Source organism: Homarus americanus, unplaced genomic scaffold (genome assembly GCF_018991925.1).
Source record: "Homarus americanus isolate GMGI-L3 unplaced genomic scaffold, GMGI_Hamer_2.0 scaffold46197, whole genome shotgun sequence".
In the NCBI taxonomy this organism is placed as follows: domain Eukaryota; kingdom Metazoa; phylum Arthropoda; class Malacostraca; order Decapoda; family Nephropidae; genus Homarus; species Homarus americanus.
Genome location: NW_024723050.1, coordinates 1,383,931 through 1,401,663, shown reverse-complemented (window position 1 = coordinate 1,401,663; position 17,733 = coordinate 1,383,931). Strand labels below are relative to the sequence as shown.

The 17,733-nt window shown below is 38.6% G+C and overlaps 1 protein-coding gene across 1 annotated transcript in view; it reads right to left on the bottom strand.

Annotated features, from left to right (window-relative positions):
• LOC121863240 (midasin-like) overlaps positions 1-17,733 on the bottom strand; it is a 125,984-nt gene that overhangs the window by 26,110 nt on the left and 82,141 nt on the right. The window contains exons 27-28 of the mRNA XM_042361750.1: positions 10,995-11,115; positions 4-7,081 (exon numbers count right to left, since the gene is read on the bottom strand). Of these exons, the coding sequence (XP_042217684.1) occupies positions 4-7,081; positions 10,995-11,115 (7,199 nt within the window). The remainder of the gene's footprint in view (positions 1-3; positions 7,082-10,994; positions 11,116-17,733) is intronic.

Below are 17,733 nucleotides of genomic sequence, written 5' to 3'. Positions count from 1 at the left end.
GACCTTAGTTTCATCCTTGCTGCCTTCTGTTGTGTCCATCTCTGCTGCCTCAGCTGGTGTCTTGCTGTCTTTGTCTTGAGAAGCTTCAGCAGCATCTTCATTTTTTTCTTCCTTCTCAACATCGTCTACATTATTTCCTTCCTCTGTACCTTCCCTGCGTTCATCTTTCTTTGTTTCTTCTGAATGTTCATCATCACCATTTTCAGCAATTTCTCCAGCCTGCTCTTCCCTATTTTCTTTGTCTGCATCGTCTTCATCTTTCTTATCATGTTCTTCTGCTTCATTTTCTTGTTCCTTATTATCTTTCTCCTTTGGTTCACTTTCTTCTTCAGGGAAAATGCCCATTTCCTCCATCTCCAAGGGATCGCATTTTTCATTATCCTCATCTTCATTATCCTCCTTGTTAGCCTCAGCATCTAAGTTTATATCATCTGGTAAAACCATTTCTTCTTCTTCCTCTTCATTTTCCATGTCAGCTTCACCACCATAAGGGTCAGTGAAGTTATCATCATATTCATTTCCATCTTCCACTGGATTTTCCTTTCTAGTGTCTTCCATTTCCTTCAATTCATTCTTCTTTTTCTGGTCTTTGTCTCTCTCTTTTTTGCTCTTATTGTCATCTTTAGCCACCATTTTGGATTCAGTCACCTCACCATCACCTGGGCCATCTTCTTCATCTTGTTCTTTGCTGTCATCTTCATCTTCATTTCCATCTTCATCATCACCCCACAACTTTTCATCAAGTTTATCTGCTCCTTTTTCAGTTTCCCCCATTTGCTTATCAACATCATCATTTTCATTATTTTCCTCATCACTATCATCTTCATTCTTTTCATTCTGTTCCACAGCCTGCATCTTTCCATCAAAATCTTCATTCATCTCTATTCCTTGATCTTCTTCTTTCAAGTCTTCATCACCTGGCTTCTCATTTTCTCCCTCTTTCAATGCTGATTCAAGTTGATCCTCTGACTCAATACGATCAGACACATCCTTCTGACCATCCCCCTCACCAAGACCTGTACCCTCTGAGTCCTCAAAATTTGTGGCACCTTCGCCTCCAGCCTCATCTTCCAGCTCCTGAGGTCGACAAAAGCCTTTTACAGCAAGTTGTTGAAATATGGCAATTAAAATGGATGTAAACTTTACAATACCTCTATTACTGCAGACCATTACTAACAAAACAGATTCACATATTACTTGATACTGTTCTAAAAGAGGAACAGCAGCTTTCAATTCTTCCAACAAATATGGCTGGTTCTCTGCTCCTTTCATCAATTTTTGTAATCGATTTACAACTTCCTTGATTCTCAGATCTTTCTTGTCAGACTCAAGGTTTTGTACTATACCATGACTCAGGAGGTTCTTCACAAAATCTTCTTCAGTGCTATCCTCTACTGTACCATTACCCGAGCAATGTCTTTTGTAAATATTTTCAACAGCTAACAAAGCTTGAGTCAAGCAATGATCCAGGTGCTTTAAGTCAAGATCATTTATTTCTTTGGATGGAAGCTGAACATCCTTCCAAGTAGACAAGTCATGTTGGGTAGCATGCCATTCTTTTAACCAACATAATAGCTGCCTAGTGAGAGGAAGCTTTCTACCATCATTTACTGAAAGCAATTTAATTACCTCTTGCAATATCTCTGCCTCACTTGAGAGCTTATTCAACGCTTCAGAAAAGAATCTGGAGTATTCAGGAGTTACTAAATGCTGTCCATCTTGGAAATGTCTCAAGTAAGTAGCAAGTTGTTGTGTAAGATAACTAACTCTTGCTTCAGTTTCATTCAGCATTCTCTTTGCATCTTCCAACTGCATATGTTCTAAGACTGCACCATGATCTTGCACCAGCAATAAGGGAGGACTACTGGAAGATGTTCCTAGGAGGATAGAAATTTCTGATAAGGTTAGGGAGAGAGATGTTGCTAATGCATGAAGTTGTTGACAACCACTGAAAATTTTAGCAATTGGTGCTGGATGTGGTTCAACATTTCTCAAATCCCTTAGGAGTAGATGTAACTGCCGAGTGTAGTTACTGATTTCGCCCAAAGATCTCCGTTGGTCTCGAGCCAATAAGAATAAATAGCAAGACACACCACGCAAACGCTTGATAAGCTCAGGACTAAGATCACTATGCGGTTGTTGTAGGGTTTTCAGAAAGAGGGTGAGACGACTAATACAACGGTTCAAGTACTTAATACATCCAGGCCATGCCTCTTGTGCTGTCTTCAGAGATATTATACCAGGGTGAGCAGTGTCAAGGTCCATAGGTGGTAAAGAAAAACAAGACGCGATGTCATCGTCATTCCATAAACTGTTTCCACGGGTGTAAGTAACACCTAAAGAAGCTAATGTCTTGAACAGACGAGCCAGAGTATCACGGCGTCGTTGCATAACACTGCGTAGCTGTTTCAACCGTACCTCTGAATCTGAGACATTCTCAGAGCGAGATGCAGCAGCTTGGAGCTCCTGATAATTTGTGATAATATTGGTACTGACATCCTCAACTGTGTTTATATAAGAAGAATAAGGAAGTTTAATCAGTGTTCGGGATGCCAGTTTGTGGTAGCGACGAGTGAGAGCTCCGAGTCGACATAACACTGAGTTACCTACTGCCCTGCTTGTGTGGTCTACATTACCAGGAACTGGTGGAGCAATGGGCATAACAGTTACTTCATCAATAGGCTCTTTATCCCATGCTCCGGTATGATCTTCTGCTAACTCTGAATTGGTATTATAAAGTAAAGAGGCAATGGACTGTCTCAATTTTTTCTCCCAATTGCGCATGTGACGATGAAGAGTACGATGACTCTTTGTTACAGATTCACGCACGGCAAAGTAATTAATATCGTTCCAACGAGCAATCTTCACATAGCCCTTTACTTCCTTATCAATTGGTTGTCTAGCCTTCGAGAGAGTAGAGGTCACTAATGGTAAGAACTGTACATAGAACTGATGAAGATTCCACGTGAGGGCCAGCAGTTGCTCAGTAACATTACTTCTTTCCAACACAGCAAGGTTACAGTGAAAGGCATACAGCAACTGAAGACGGGTTTGGAAGTCACCCAATACTGAAGTTTCCAAGAACTGTTTCACAGTCTTGGATATATCACTAAGGGAAACAGTTTCTGTAAGAGCTGCCTGGACTGTATCATGTAGATGTGGCCACCATTTTTTGCCTTCAATAGCAACTTTGTGTGTCACAGAGTCTAAACAGGAGCGCCAAGCATTTAGCTCGAGTTGTCGCCATTCTAATATCTGATGTGTAACAGCCTCAAGTTGATCCATCATTGAAACTCCTCTATGAGCATTTTTCTCCCACTCCTGAGCCTTCTCTAGCACTGTTTCAAGCCCTATCACATGTCTCATGAGAGGTGAAGTCAGAGGGAAGGCCAACACCCTTGTTATAACAGTATTGACCATGAGCAGTGATGGATGAGCAGGCCACAGATTAAGTAGCTCATCTACTCGTCCACGTACTGTCTGAAGTAATGGACGAACTTTTAAGACTTCTTGGGGATTGGGGTCTCTATAGATGTCATAGGGATGGGTAAAGAGCTCAGGAGGGGTTGCACCAGTCAAAACAGTACAAGAATTATAGTTGCTAAGAATATGAGCCCCCAATGTAGAATGATCTAAATCACAACCTGCAATACCACCAGCTGTTCCAATAAGGTGATGAAGTACACGCAACCTTAATACTGCTGCTAACACAACTTGTGATGGTGATTGTGTGCTACTGCTAGCAGGAGCTGTACACCAGTGTGTCCTGACCAGAGAAGTAAAGATAAGTCGATGCAATTCACTCACTTCACATATTCGATCATCAGTGACATGTCCAACTGTGACATCTTCAGAACTTCCATCTTCATTACAATCCATTTTCACATCATCATTCAAATTCAAACCATTCAAATCATCAAATTCATGGTCAAAAGAAGGGAAAGCACTATGGAATTCTCGTTCTTGCATCTCATCCTCTGTTTCAGTAGCAGCTATAGTGCGAGCCTTATAACGATACAGACTTTCTTCTTCCTGGGCAAGCAAAGTTCTTTCCTCCTGTTGCTGCCTCCAAGTATTAGCTATCTGACCAAACAATTGTGTAGCCAACTTTATAGCCTGATCATCCAAGTAATGTTGTTTAAGGACCACGTTTAATAGATCTAGGAGAGCTGCACGTAAGATCAAGTTATTGGTCACCTTTGCTTGACTTGAATATTTATCTTCTGGGAGTAAAACTTTTGTGCACTGAGTAAGAGTTAACTGTTCATGTAACAGTTGCAAAGGATGTAGAGGTTCTCGTGGTGCTGGAAAAGTGGAATATTTCACTAAACATTCTGTCAAATCAGTGCCACAATTGAAGCTGATATTCTTAAGGTAGCAATGAGAAGCTAATAAATGCAGAGCTTCACAGGTCATGGTCACAGCATGAAGAAATGGATATGTAAGATCACGGTACAGAGGGTAATGCCGAATAATTCTCTGCACAAAGTTATCGCAAGACGCAATCATGCATTCAACTTTCATTTGTACTGCACTTGGGGCAAGAGTATCTCTGCAAGACTTTAGGCCTGATGAGAGCTCTTGGATCTTCTCATGTGTGAAGACTGTAGAGAGAAAGTGGGCAAAATCTTGTCTTAATTGGTGATATTCAGACACGTCAGGTCGGTGAGCAATCTGCTGAGTTAGGTGAGACACTGCTGACTTCAGGTGGTTACATCTGTCCTTGAAAAATGTTATATGTGGGTGCATCAGGTGTACTGGGGGGCTGTCCAGACAACCACGCAAGCATTCAAACCACTCTGAAAACATTGCATATGACTCTAAATTATCTATTTCTTCCTGGTGGTACTGAAGCAGGAGACTATGACGCTGAGCAGGATCAACAGGCTCTAAGTGACCTAAAACAGTAGCCTGTATGACTCCCATGGCCAATACTGCACGGGCCGCAATGTCTGACTTGTTTGTAAAGTTACTGTCGCATACCTGGAGTTTCTGTATCATGCTGGCCACCTCATACAGCTGCTTCCGACTACTATCTAATACAACAGAATCATTGTCCTCTGCAATCTTATAAGCCAAGCATAAAGCACTCTGCAAGTCATAAGCTCCAATATTGAGCTCTACAGAAATATTCATTGTAAATGCCAGAGCACCCAATGCCTGCGTAATATATGAGGTAGCAGCTTTAGTAAATGTAGCTTCATAACTTGTTGTAGGATCTTCAAGAGTCAACCAGTTGTTCCATAAGGTTGACCGTATAGCTTTCAGTTGGGCAACCTTTTCTACATGTAAACCAGCTGGTACCTGTTCAATTATACTTTCAGTTCCAGTGCCCTGCCTGTTATTACCAGCTAACAAAATGTAAGTAAGCTGACAGGCAGCTGGATGGAGGGCATCCTCTTGTGTTTGCTCTTCCATCATATCATCTTCTGAGACAGATGGTGAATATGTTAAGAAAGTGCGAGTGTGTTGGGTAGCAGTACACTTGCTGAGAGCTAGGTAATAATGAGTGTTAATTACTGGGGAAACTCTGAATGCTGGACCTGACAAAACTGTTGCTATTTCTTTATACACTCCAGGAGCTCCTGCAACCACACCCTGCAAGTGTGGAGACAACACTCCATCTTCTCTCTCAAGTGAGAGGGCCCGGAAAGCTATGTAGTCACGCAAAGGCCAAGTTTGTACTTGGAGAGTCAATATATCAGCTTCCATGGCCTTAAGGGATGGCTCATGTTTGATACATTGTTTTTGTATTGTATCATCTATAGAATTCAGCTGGGAACATACATCCACAATGTTTTCAGCATCACAAGTAGGAATCTTTCCTGCAATATATATCAGCGATTCACATACTTCTATTCCAAGTGGTGATGCTAAAAACAGATTAATTTTATCACTATTAGCAGTAGGAGTTAGACTGGATACAAGGTCTACAAGATGAGAATGAGCATCTGAGGCCTGGTGAAATATGAAAGGAGCAGGGGATATATGCAACCGAAGTCCTGCTGCTAATTTATGGACAGGATCATATTCTCTTTCAAATGCAGACTGCAAATGTTTAACAATTTCTTTTAATTGTTTTGGAACCAAAGTACTCCAGGACTCCGGCATTTTTTGCAGTAATTCCCCTTCAATCCATTGCCAATGAAGCATCAATTGTGGTAAAAATAAGTGGAATTTGGATTTCCTCACTACTTGACAACACAACTGGTACAGGTGGTCATGCCACTGTAGAGCACTTAACACCTGGCAAAATTCTTGGTTTGTGAGTGTTATTTGGGGATTGTTAGAAAGTTTAAGTACCAGTTGATGAATTTGTTGAAGAAGAGGCACTAGGAATGGCACTGCAGCATGTGGTGAATTATTCTTTCTGGCTAGTCCCTCATTCACTGCATGAGAAATTTCCAGTACAGTCATTGTATCCAATTTGCAATTACCATTCAGGTTCTTATTAGCAATATGCTGCTTCTTGTAGAAATTAGAGATTGTCTGCCACACCCAAAGGCAAGATTTATTAGCCAAACTCTCACAATCAACTCCTGTACATTTTGTCTCATTTCCTGTAAGTGCCTGGAGGTCATATCGTGGATCAAAACTATTGCTAGGGCCCAAATTTTCTATTAATGCCTGAGAAGCAGCACATGGTCCACTGGAAATGGCAAACTCTATTGCAGATACTGCTCTACAACCTAGCTGGGCTGAATTAGGAGGTAGACTACGGACTATATGTGATACCCAAGCACAGAGCAAAGGCCAGTCATCCACAGGAATAGTTGACAAAAGTATAATTAGACAATGAAGTATGCCATACTCTGTAGTTGGAAGAGGTCTGGCAAGAGGCAAGACTGCAGATGTCCAAGCTTTGGCAGCCTGTGGGTTTGTAACAGCTAGCAAGATGGTGTGTAATAAAGATCCTGCAATTTTCATCTGTGCTAAGGTACTGCCCTCACTTAACCTACTCATACTCAAAGCCTGATTCTCGTAAGGGGGCCAAAGCAAGTTGGGGATGGTTTTTAACCATTGTATAGCTCCATCTATGGCCACACTAATTGCTTGGCGAATGTTGATTTTGCCCTGGGACCTGTTGAGAAGAACAGCATTAGACTAGTGATAAGAGAAAAATTACATGATTTCTAGCTGTTGTATCACACCACAAAAATTATAGGAGATTAATTAGTTTTTTATTCATGTTATCTCCCAAGTTAGAGGACTTATATCTATCTTAAATTGAATTAGAATCACCTTTATCCCTAAAGGGTTAATTAAAACCTTCAACTTGCTCACAGTCCTAACTTCACAAAGTGTTTTTCTTTCTTCTCTGCACTCTTCATAATGCCTAAGATTTTCTTTACCATATACATCACTCTCCTATTTGTTCTTCCACACATATATCACTTAATCAAGTTGACCTGAAAAACATATTCACTAGAAAAAAAAAAGAGTGATTCCACAGCTGTACATATAAAACTACAAAAATGAACAATTAAGGCACTATAGAAGCAAAGGTCAAGATACTATAGCTCAAGAGGCTGGATGCAATACTCATGTGAATATTGGAAATGTTCTAAACCAGTTCTTTATCCAGTCAAAGATTCGGGTTACATTTAAAATTTTCAATACTGTACTTTGTAATTAATCACATTTACTTCACAACATGCTGCTTTAAGTACTGTACCGTATATGGTACTGTATATAAATTATTATTATAGCACCATAATATTGTATAGTTTACTTTTAATTAACCCCGGACTACCTATACAGTATTTGAATAGAATGATACTTCTACTTTCACGTAAACTACCTCAGCATATCATCGAACAATCACATGTGCAGTTGCATCGTGGGTTCCATTTTCTATTTCTAGATCATGGTAATCTGAACCACCAGAAATTTACTACTGCTCAAAATAAGGGTCCATCAGATAAGGTATCTCGATGGATTTTGACATTATCTGGCATCTGACTAGACATAACCGCAGGGCAACGGGCATCGCTGTGTGATTTCCAGGCAAGGATGGGCATCATCATATGAATAGACTGTATAAACTTTGAACACTGGAATGGATAACATGTCTTATTTACACATCTTTATTTGATTTAGTTTTGAGCATCTTTTAAGAACTTGGAAATTGTCATTAGTGCATATTTTTTGCAAGAATATTATTCACTGTTAATGCAGTTCAATGAGAGCTCTGTCAGTAGCCGAGTTTTACTCAATAAAATTGAAGCCTAGTGTAAGTTATGGTCGAAGATGACTGAATTCATTTTATAGCTCACTAAATCATAACAAAAAAGTCAAATTAAAAAGGTAATCACATGAAAAAAACAGACTAATATTTAAGTTGGAGTAAACCAGTGACAAAATAAAAAATACTGGCTTACTATTTGAAAATTTTACATCATACACACTGTAGCATCCAACTACATCAATTGAAACCTACACTTATGTTTAAAGCCATCAATAATTACTTAGGTAAAGCAGCAAATTGTATGTAGTATCAATAGTAAGAGTACCACATAATGATTAAAGCAAAAAAATAATTCAGCAAAATCTCACACTGGCACACTTTGGGTAGCTATTTGTGGAAAGAGACTAGCTTGCAATCAGTGGCATAGCTAGAGGGGGCTGGGGAGGAGGGGCAATTGCCTTCCCCTCCCACCAACCATCAAAACGAATTTTGTTGGAAAATTTCATATGTAAGTGAAAGTCCAGTATCATGGGACCTACTAATCCGACAGCTGTCATCGGTCCAAACACTGCTAGGCACCTCCCACTCTTCACATTGTGGATCAATAATGTAAATTAAACAACAGGGGGTCAGGTCAAGGTAGGGACTAGGGAAGGGTTAAGCTATTTGGGAATTGGCCAACTCTGTGTCCTGTGGTGTGGATGAGGTCCCTCCTCACCCACCTTTGTTCTCCACAATGTTAATTTGATATGATGTACCGTATTTTGCTGCATGGAAGACTCACTTTTTATTACAAAAATATACCCTGAAAATTACCATGCGTCTTCCACGACGCTAGTTGATGGGTTGTAGCGGAGGTTTTCTTAGGGTCAACTGAAATCAGTCCCTTACAAAGACTGTTACTTCATTACTTAGCAATTACAAGTATTCTCTATACTATAAAACAATTGATTTAACTAATATTGTTGATATACTGCGAAAAATATGATACAGTGGTCCCTCGGTTTACGAACACTTCAGTTAACAAAATTTCGGTTAACGAATTACCTTCCATAAGAATCTTCATATCGGTTAACGAACAAAAATTTGATTAACGAAATCCTTACGAAAATCACGTTTTGTTTTGAACATCAGCTGCTCAGCTGAGGTGGTACTCAGCCAATTCAGTAATCTGTTCTATGTTTATAATCATTTCCAATGGAGTAAATATCAATAAAGTTGTGCTTTATAATATTTATGCATGTTTTCTATTAAAATTATTAGTCATTTTAACATTTACTTAACATATTGATTATATATGCAGTACAGGGAACTAGTTAGTTGTGCACCCATCAGATGCGTGGGTCGGCCACCAGGCGTCAGTCTGGCTTTGTTTACAATCGAGAGAGCAACTATTTTGTTGGTGTCTTGAATATCTTTTGCATTTTTCATTTAAATTATTGGACATTCTGAACTTTAGTTAACATATTGATAATATACAGCGCAGTGCAGTGTTGATTTAAAGAAAATAATCTTGAATTACACCTAGTGAACTTAAAATTTTATTGGTGAAATGACAGCATCAAGCATGGGTCCCCTGAAAGGTGATTTCTCCTCCATCCCCACTTCCTTCTCTTCTCCTTTCTCCTCCACCCCACTTCTAATTCCCATCATCATCATCATCAACCAGGAGCCTTCTACATACACACCTCAAAGTAAGTGTACTTTACTGCATTTTTTTATACTTTGTATGTACTTTTCGGTGAGCTTGGAACCAGTTACCCAATATCCCATTGAAACAATGGATTCGGTTAACGAACGACCTTCTGGAACGAATTGTGTTCGTTAACCGAGGGACCACTGTATTTACTTACTCAGTAGCTAAAAAATAAAAAATAAATGGCTGCAGCTACACAACCCTTGCTGCTGTGTGGTTTGTTTACTAATGGCAGTGGTGCGACAGCGCCATCTATTGAGGAATTGCGAAAGGTTGTCTGCTGGTCTCAAAGTGCAAGAACTTTTGTTTCTTCACACCTGAGTGCCTAGAACTTTGTTCATTCACTACCAGGCCTTCACTGGTGTCACAAGCCATTTTCATTCCTGCAAACTATCTCCCTCATCTATGGCAGGTGTATCAAGGAGACATAAATATAATATCGCATTTAAACTTGAAGTAGTGCGATATGCCAAAGAACATGGAAACAGGGCAACAGAGAAACTTCGGACCACCACCTACTGAAATGATTCGCCAGTGGAGGAAGCAGGAAAAAGAATAAAAAAAAGCGAATAAACAGAAGCATAATGGCCATACTTAGAAGAAAACTTGAAAACTGGTGTCGGTTATTAAGTATAAAAAGTTTTTTTCCTAGAATTACATTTCCAAAATCAGGGTGCATCTTCCACGATGCAGCGTCTTCTACACAGCAAAATACGGTAATCATAGAATTTAATCATGAGTATGATCCATTTTGCCTAGGAATCAATTACAATTACGATTCCTTGGTTCCAAGACGATGGAATTGATCACGATTGGTATGTGGGATGAACAGAAGTGTAATAGAGTTCAGTGAGTAGGAAGAGATATGAAGGAAGACTAAAGGTGTGGCAGAACTGTGGTCATTGTGGGGGGGCTCCATAAAAAGAAGCCTAAACAATGGTATTAAATTAAGGTTTTAATTATGTGGATATACTGTCAAACAACATATAACATTTAAGATGGAAATTTACCGCAGAGAAGTGTGATTCATGTCATAGACCACACTTTACCAGCATTGGTGTAGTAAGAGATAACAATTAATAAATGTTGATCAATAATGAAGCAACTTACTGCAAATAGACAAGTCTCAAAGCCTTGGTAAGAGCATGGTTGGGTTGGTGTCCTTTCTGTATCAACTGGCATGTCACTGATGCTGCTTGCTTCATTTGAGAAATGCTTGGCTGCTCATACACTGTTGAATAATGAATCAGCAAATATTAGTATGTATTTCCAGTATCAATTCCATAGTCTGTACATTCAATACAGCTGTAAGGACTATATTTTGGAAAAACAAATTTGGACGTGGGTTGCATACATTTACAAAAGACACAAAATGGACGTACGTACAGTCTAGTACAGTGGGGTATGCTATAACGAACGGATCCTACTACGAATATTCCTATAACGAACGGTTTTACCTATAAAATTGAGAATGTTATAACGAACGAAACTCCTACAACGAACATTATTTAATTTTTTTTTACTAATTGTTTTTTTTATTACAAGTATTAATGATATTCTTTATTTCAGGGGTTTAGATGCATATTTATGCACTTTTTTACAATTTTATATTATATTTTTCAGTGTTAAGTGGTTGTATTTGGGGGCCTAGAACGGATTAATCCTATAACGAACGAATGCTATAATGAACAAGGTTCTAGAACCAATTAGATTCGTTATAGCATACCCCACTGTACTATACTTGCGAGATATCAAAAGGTAGGTTGTGCTGATTCAGGAAAAGAGAACAACATATGAAGGACAGCTGCCAGGAAGGAGTAATAAAGATAATGGTGAAAGAATGCAATTTCAAAAAGGAATATGAAAAGTTCTGGAAGGACTTAAATATGGTGAGAGAGCCAAAGGCAAGGATAAAAATGGCAATCATTGTAGTACTGAAACAGAAAATATAATGTACTGTAGAAACATATACCCATACTGATTAGCTAATTTGTCATGGGAGCAAAAAAACACCAGAAGCACCCTGCAGATATCATGCCTCAATCCTGTGCTTACACGTTTATTTCGTTGTTGTTGCTGCTGCTAGAAACACCTAATCACCAGTTGGCCACCACACACCACCATGGGGCCAACTCACTTTGAACACCACCAGGCTACCTGATCCTCCCCAACACTTTGCCAGTACACTGTCCATTTCTGAATGACTCATGAATATTTACCAAGGCATACAACCGTGATACAAATGTTTATGATGCTTGATCATTTACTGAATTTTTCTAGAATAAAATTAATTCCATATGAGATCTGTATTAAGGTGTATAAGGAGTAAAATGGATCCCATTAAAGAAGTAATCTTGCAATTAAAGAAGTGTTTACTGTAGGAGATAAAATAAGCTCTAATGTGCTTCTCTATCAGCCTGCAACTGAACACCATCCCTACCCTGCCCACCTCTAACAACTCACTCCATACACACATTTACCTAGCCCTTCAGTTACTCTTGTTAAGAAAAAGAAAGTGAACTACAGTATATACCAGATTTCACTTTTTCAAAATTTCTGAAGAGCTCCAGAGTGCCTCTCCATTCACCAGAAATATTTAAGAAAGTTGGGAAATCCAGCAAGAGTCTGGATGGTTTGTGTGTTAGTACATGTGGTTGAACATCTGTGCATGGGTGTGGGTGGCACGTATCTCAGTCTGAGTCCTGCCTTCATATGCATTGTATCAGCGTGTCACAACTCGCACTATCTACCTAAATAATAAGAGAATTATGGTGAGATTGCATAAAGATGTATTACCGGGATCTTGGTGGAGTAAAAAAAAGGGAGCCACCCACCAACGCTACCCACCCCCCTCCGCCAGCTGCTCCCAGATACACACTCCTTTCCCTCACACAAAATACTGCTACACTCTTATTTTTATCTGTACAGTATAGTACAGTTTTCTCTATTTATAAGGCAAATTCTGAGGTTACTTACATATAATATTTTACAGTGTGTAACAATCATATCAGTGAGAACAGTTGTCAACAACCAGACTTATTGTGATTTTCACCCCAATGTTTTCTATACAGTATCTCATATATTTTTGATGTAATAATGATTTACCAGTGGTGGGCACAGTTAAACGAAAAGTTAGCTTCGCTAACCGCTAATCTGCTAACTAAAAAGTTAACTTCGCTAACGCTAAACAGCTAAAAAATTGGCAGAAGCTAACGCTAACCGCTAACTTTTATTATATGAATTTAGCTTCGTTTCTTTTTTTTTTGGGGGGGGGGCCTCTAAAACCCTTAAAAATAGACCTAGAGCTGAAATTTTCATATGTTGTCTTGTAGCTTAGACATAGAGCTTTCCAAAAAGGTATAGCATGACAAGATCAGATGATGATCAAGGTGTACACAAATAATTAAATGAACAAATTGAATTAGTTTACATTCAAGTTTCAACATACACTTTATAATCTTTATTTACTGTACGAAAAGACAAAGTATTAAACAAATCCGAAAACTATAGTACTGTTTAGCATAGGTAGCAAATAGCATCATGCCAAGATCAGATGATGATCAACTTATCAAGGTGTACACTGTACACAATTTCACAAATAATTAATTTGCAGTCTCATACAACCTATCGGCCTTATTCATTATTCATGTAAATATGCAATACCAACCACATCCACATTGTACCAGTGCATTTTCATATAACTTATTGTTGGTCTTAGTCATGTAAATAAACAGAAAACTCTAAACTTTACACGTACTGACACGCAGTCAGCCAAGCGTGCCTGACTGGCTGTTGGAGACACGCGTCGCGGCGTCACACGCTTACAACAGACAGGAACAAACATGTATAAATTTTGTTAGCGGACTTAAAGTTAGTGGAACTAAATTTACCGGACGCTAATTGGTCCGCTAATGGTTCCAAAGTTAGCAAAAACGCTAATCCGCTGACAAGAAAGTTAGCTTCGCTAATTAGCGGTTAGCGGAACCGTGCCCACCACTGTGTTTTACCAGCCTTGTCTTGCACTTAAAGACCTGAGCTGTTGAAGCACAGTAATAACATTATAATAACTTATTTTCTTGAAACAGTCCAGATAAGTGGCATAATGTCCAGACCCCATGCAGTACATAGATTTGCCCTTTTCACTCAAAATTTTTGCTGGACTGGGGTTTGCCCCAATTAGTCCGGTGTATCGAGGTACTACTGTATGTGTCAGTAAGTACAAAAAGATTAGTGTCTAATGAACTTATGTGTGAGGAAAGCGCGACAAAGGTGCTAGCAGAGTTTAGACATCCATGTAGACCTGTGTCTTGTAAATGTTAAATACCTGAAATATTTTATACGTCTTCCATATATATTACATACAGAATTTAGTAGGAATAAGTTTAATTTAAAACTACAGTATACACAGTCTATATACAGTACTGTATATGCCAATTAGTAATAAATAAAACAGTTACTCAACTCAAATGTGGGGCAAAGATGGTGGCAGGATTTGGGTGACTATGGAGATGTCTACATTTTTTTGGCAGCACAATACTATTGTTTTTGTTATGCTAATGTGTTGTTGCTGCTGGGCAGTGAGTAATTTGACCATAGTTTCAAAGAAATATTGTAAACACAGGCATTTATAAACACATACAATACAGTACATTAAATAATTCATGATATACATGTAATATGAAGAGAAATACAGTTGGAATAAATAAAAATATTGTACTGTACTCACCACAAAAGATGTTGACTGCTTTAGGCTTTTCTCTGAGGGTGAATAACTCATCCAAAGTTGTTTGACGTTTACGGCGCACCTTCTCCTTGTACAGCTCAGTGTAGGAACTGAGAGCATTGTTAACTGCTCTTGCAATCTTGATGTTCCTTTCATGGTTGGGGTCGTTATCAGCAAAGATTTGCAGACCTTCCTGTATTAGTGCAAACCCTTTAGACATATCCTTTGTTGTCAACTGAAGTGGGGTGGGTGGAGATTCTATATCCTCTTCTTGTCCTGCAGCTCGCTCTTGTTCCAACACCATCAGATCTTCATTAGTCAAATCTTCTCTATGGGACTCTAGCAACTCAACCACATTATTTTCTATGATTTTCTTCAAAGCCTACATCATTTGCAAGTGTCACAATGTCTTGTTGAACTTGCTGTAGATTTTCAGCTTGTGAAAACCTTTAAATTCATGGACACACTCTGGCCATATGTTTTTCCATGAACCATTCATAGCTGAGGTTTTCACTTCATCCCATGACTCGGCTATATTATCCACAGCATCCAAGATGTTGAACTTTTTCCAGAAGTCCCTAATTGTAGGTTTATCCTCCCCATCAATTGCTTTTAAGAGCTGCAAAAAAGTTTTCCTAAGATAATATGCCTTAAAGTTAGCTATCACACCTTGATCCATTGGCTGGAGCAAGGAAGTTGTGAGCTTGGGGATGTACTCCACTCTCACATTATCAGAAAGATCATTTAAATTTACTGGGTGGCTTGGTGCATTGTCTAAGAGGAGCAATGCTTTATTAGATATGTTACGCTTGGCATTATATCTTTCTACAGCAGGGCAAAAATAGTTAGTGAACCAGTCTTGAAAAAGGGTCATAGTCATCCAAGCCTTCTTATTGGAATGCCAAATCACAGGTAGATTAGACTTGGCATAGCCCTTGAGAGCCCTTGGATTTTCTGAGTGATACACTAGTAGGGGCTTTAATTTCATGTCACCTGAAGCATTTCCTCCCACAAGAAGTGTTAAACGATCTTTGGATGCTTTAAAGCCTGGTGCTGAATTTTCTTCAGTGGAAATAAAAGTTCTAGCAGGCATGCACTTCCAGAAAAGCCCAGTTTCATCAACATTGTACACTTGTTCTGGTGTGTAACCTTCATCAATAATTTTCTTCAGCTCAGCAGGATATTTATTAGCAGAATCTGTATCAGCAGTGGCAGCTTCACCGCTCATTTTTATGTTGTGTAAATTAAGGCGCTTCTTAAACCTTTCAAACCAGCCTTTACTAGCCAGAAAAGGTTTAACCTCAGAAGATGCACCTTCCTCTTCCTGCAAATCATTATATAAACTTATGGTTTTCTGTTGAATAACCATAGTGTTTAGTGGCACATTGCATTTAGTCTGATCTTCAATCCAGACATTCAGGAGTCGTTCCATATTTAGCATCACATCACTTCGATGAAAATACAAGGTTCGAGCAGTTAATGGAGTAGCTGCTTGAGCACTTGATCTTATTTTGTCCTTATTATCACGGATTGTTCCCACTGTTGAAGTAGCAAGACCTAATGTTTTTTCAATCTGGCTAAGTTTTTCTCCAGCATCAAACCTTCTTAAAACATCATGTTTAATATCCAATGTAATGCCTTTGCGGCTTCTTTTTGCACTACTGCGGTCACTTCCACTTGATGGCCTCTTTCCAGTCATCTTGAATAAGGGTAATGCACTGTACAGTGAGTTCTGCTATAACGCGTGTTTTGATAACGCGAATTTGCTCTAACGCGATTTATGAATTCGGAACAATATTTGTATAACGCGAACGCTTGTTTGCTATAACGCGATTTTGGCTTACTATTTCTCCAATTTTGTGGTATTAACTGTGAATATGGTAAAGAAGAATATCTCCAAAAAGCGTTCTGATGATAGAATTCCCGGTGATTATCGTAAAAGAAAGGATATAACACTTGAAGAGAAGCTCGATGTTATCAACCTCAAAATCACCCTTCTCCCCCATCAAGTTACATTCATATTTTTTCAAGGTAAAGTGTTAAATTTACTGTATGATTTCATTATTAGATATGAATGTAACATTTATTTAGACTGTGCTATCCTTTGTGTTAGGCTAACTACTAAATTTTTTCGATTTCGAGTAATCTGCACCTAACCCTATTTTCTCCATAAGCCCTGTTATTTCTATTACGCGATTTTCTATAACACGATATTTTACAAGAACACAATTATCGCGTTATAGCAGAACTACCTGTACCGTACTTACTGTATGTTTGTAAAAGTTAAATCCAACTGCTGGGGTGCAAAACATGCGCACACACTGGATGTAAACAATGGAGTGACTCCTCGTGGCGATGCCATGCTTGGCAGTAGCAAACACCAAGAAATCCACACAAAACAAATTATAATTTTTAACAAAAAAATATAATTTTATAGTGATAATTTTTTTTTAATTGTTAAAATTTACCCTAATTTTCGTAAGGGTGGATTTACGGGCCGTAACGCGAAATCATTGGTCATAATTTACAAATTCCCTAAGAGCGAAATTCCGTAACCCGGGCTTCCGTAATGTGGGGGTTGCCTGCATATAAAAAGGCAAGCACGCTGTATATGTGTAAAGTTTATATTCCAAGGATGATCGAAGTATCACAGTAATGAAGTTACAAGAACCTAACCCTATATTTCATCTATTCTGTACAACTGATACAAAATTAACAGTGAATAGAACACTTCAGAGTGAAAGAGTTTTAAATGATTGGAAAAAAAGTAAGTTGGGGAATGAAAATGTAGCTGAAAGATTTAAAAAACCAACTGAGATATGAGATATACAAGTATGTCAAAATAGGGTTAAAGGGTTGAAGAAATGGGTACACTTCAATAACGCAAAAGACCAGCTGTTATTAAGCTATGGTGTGGGGGATAAAGGAAAAATTATTGGACAAACATGAAAAGGGGAAGGGTGGGAAGAGAGGTTGGTAATGCTAATTAAGAAGAGCACTTCTTTAAACTTAAGTACAAGAAATTTTATCATTACATAATTATAATAAGTTTCAGTGAAACCTACCATATATGCTAAACATGAAGAGATACTAATGTATACTGTTATTTGGTCAATGGATATAAAT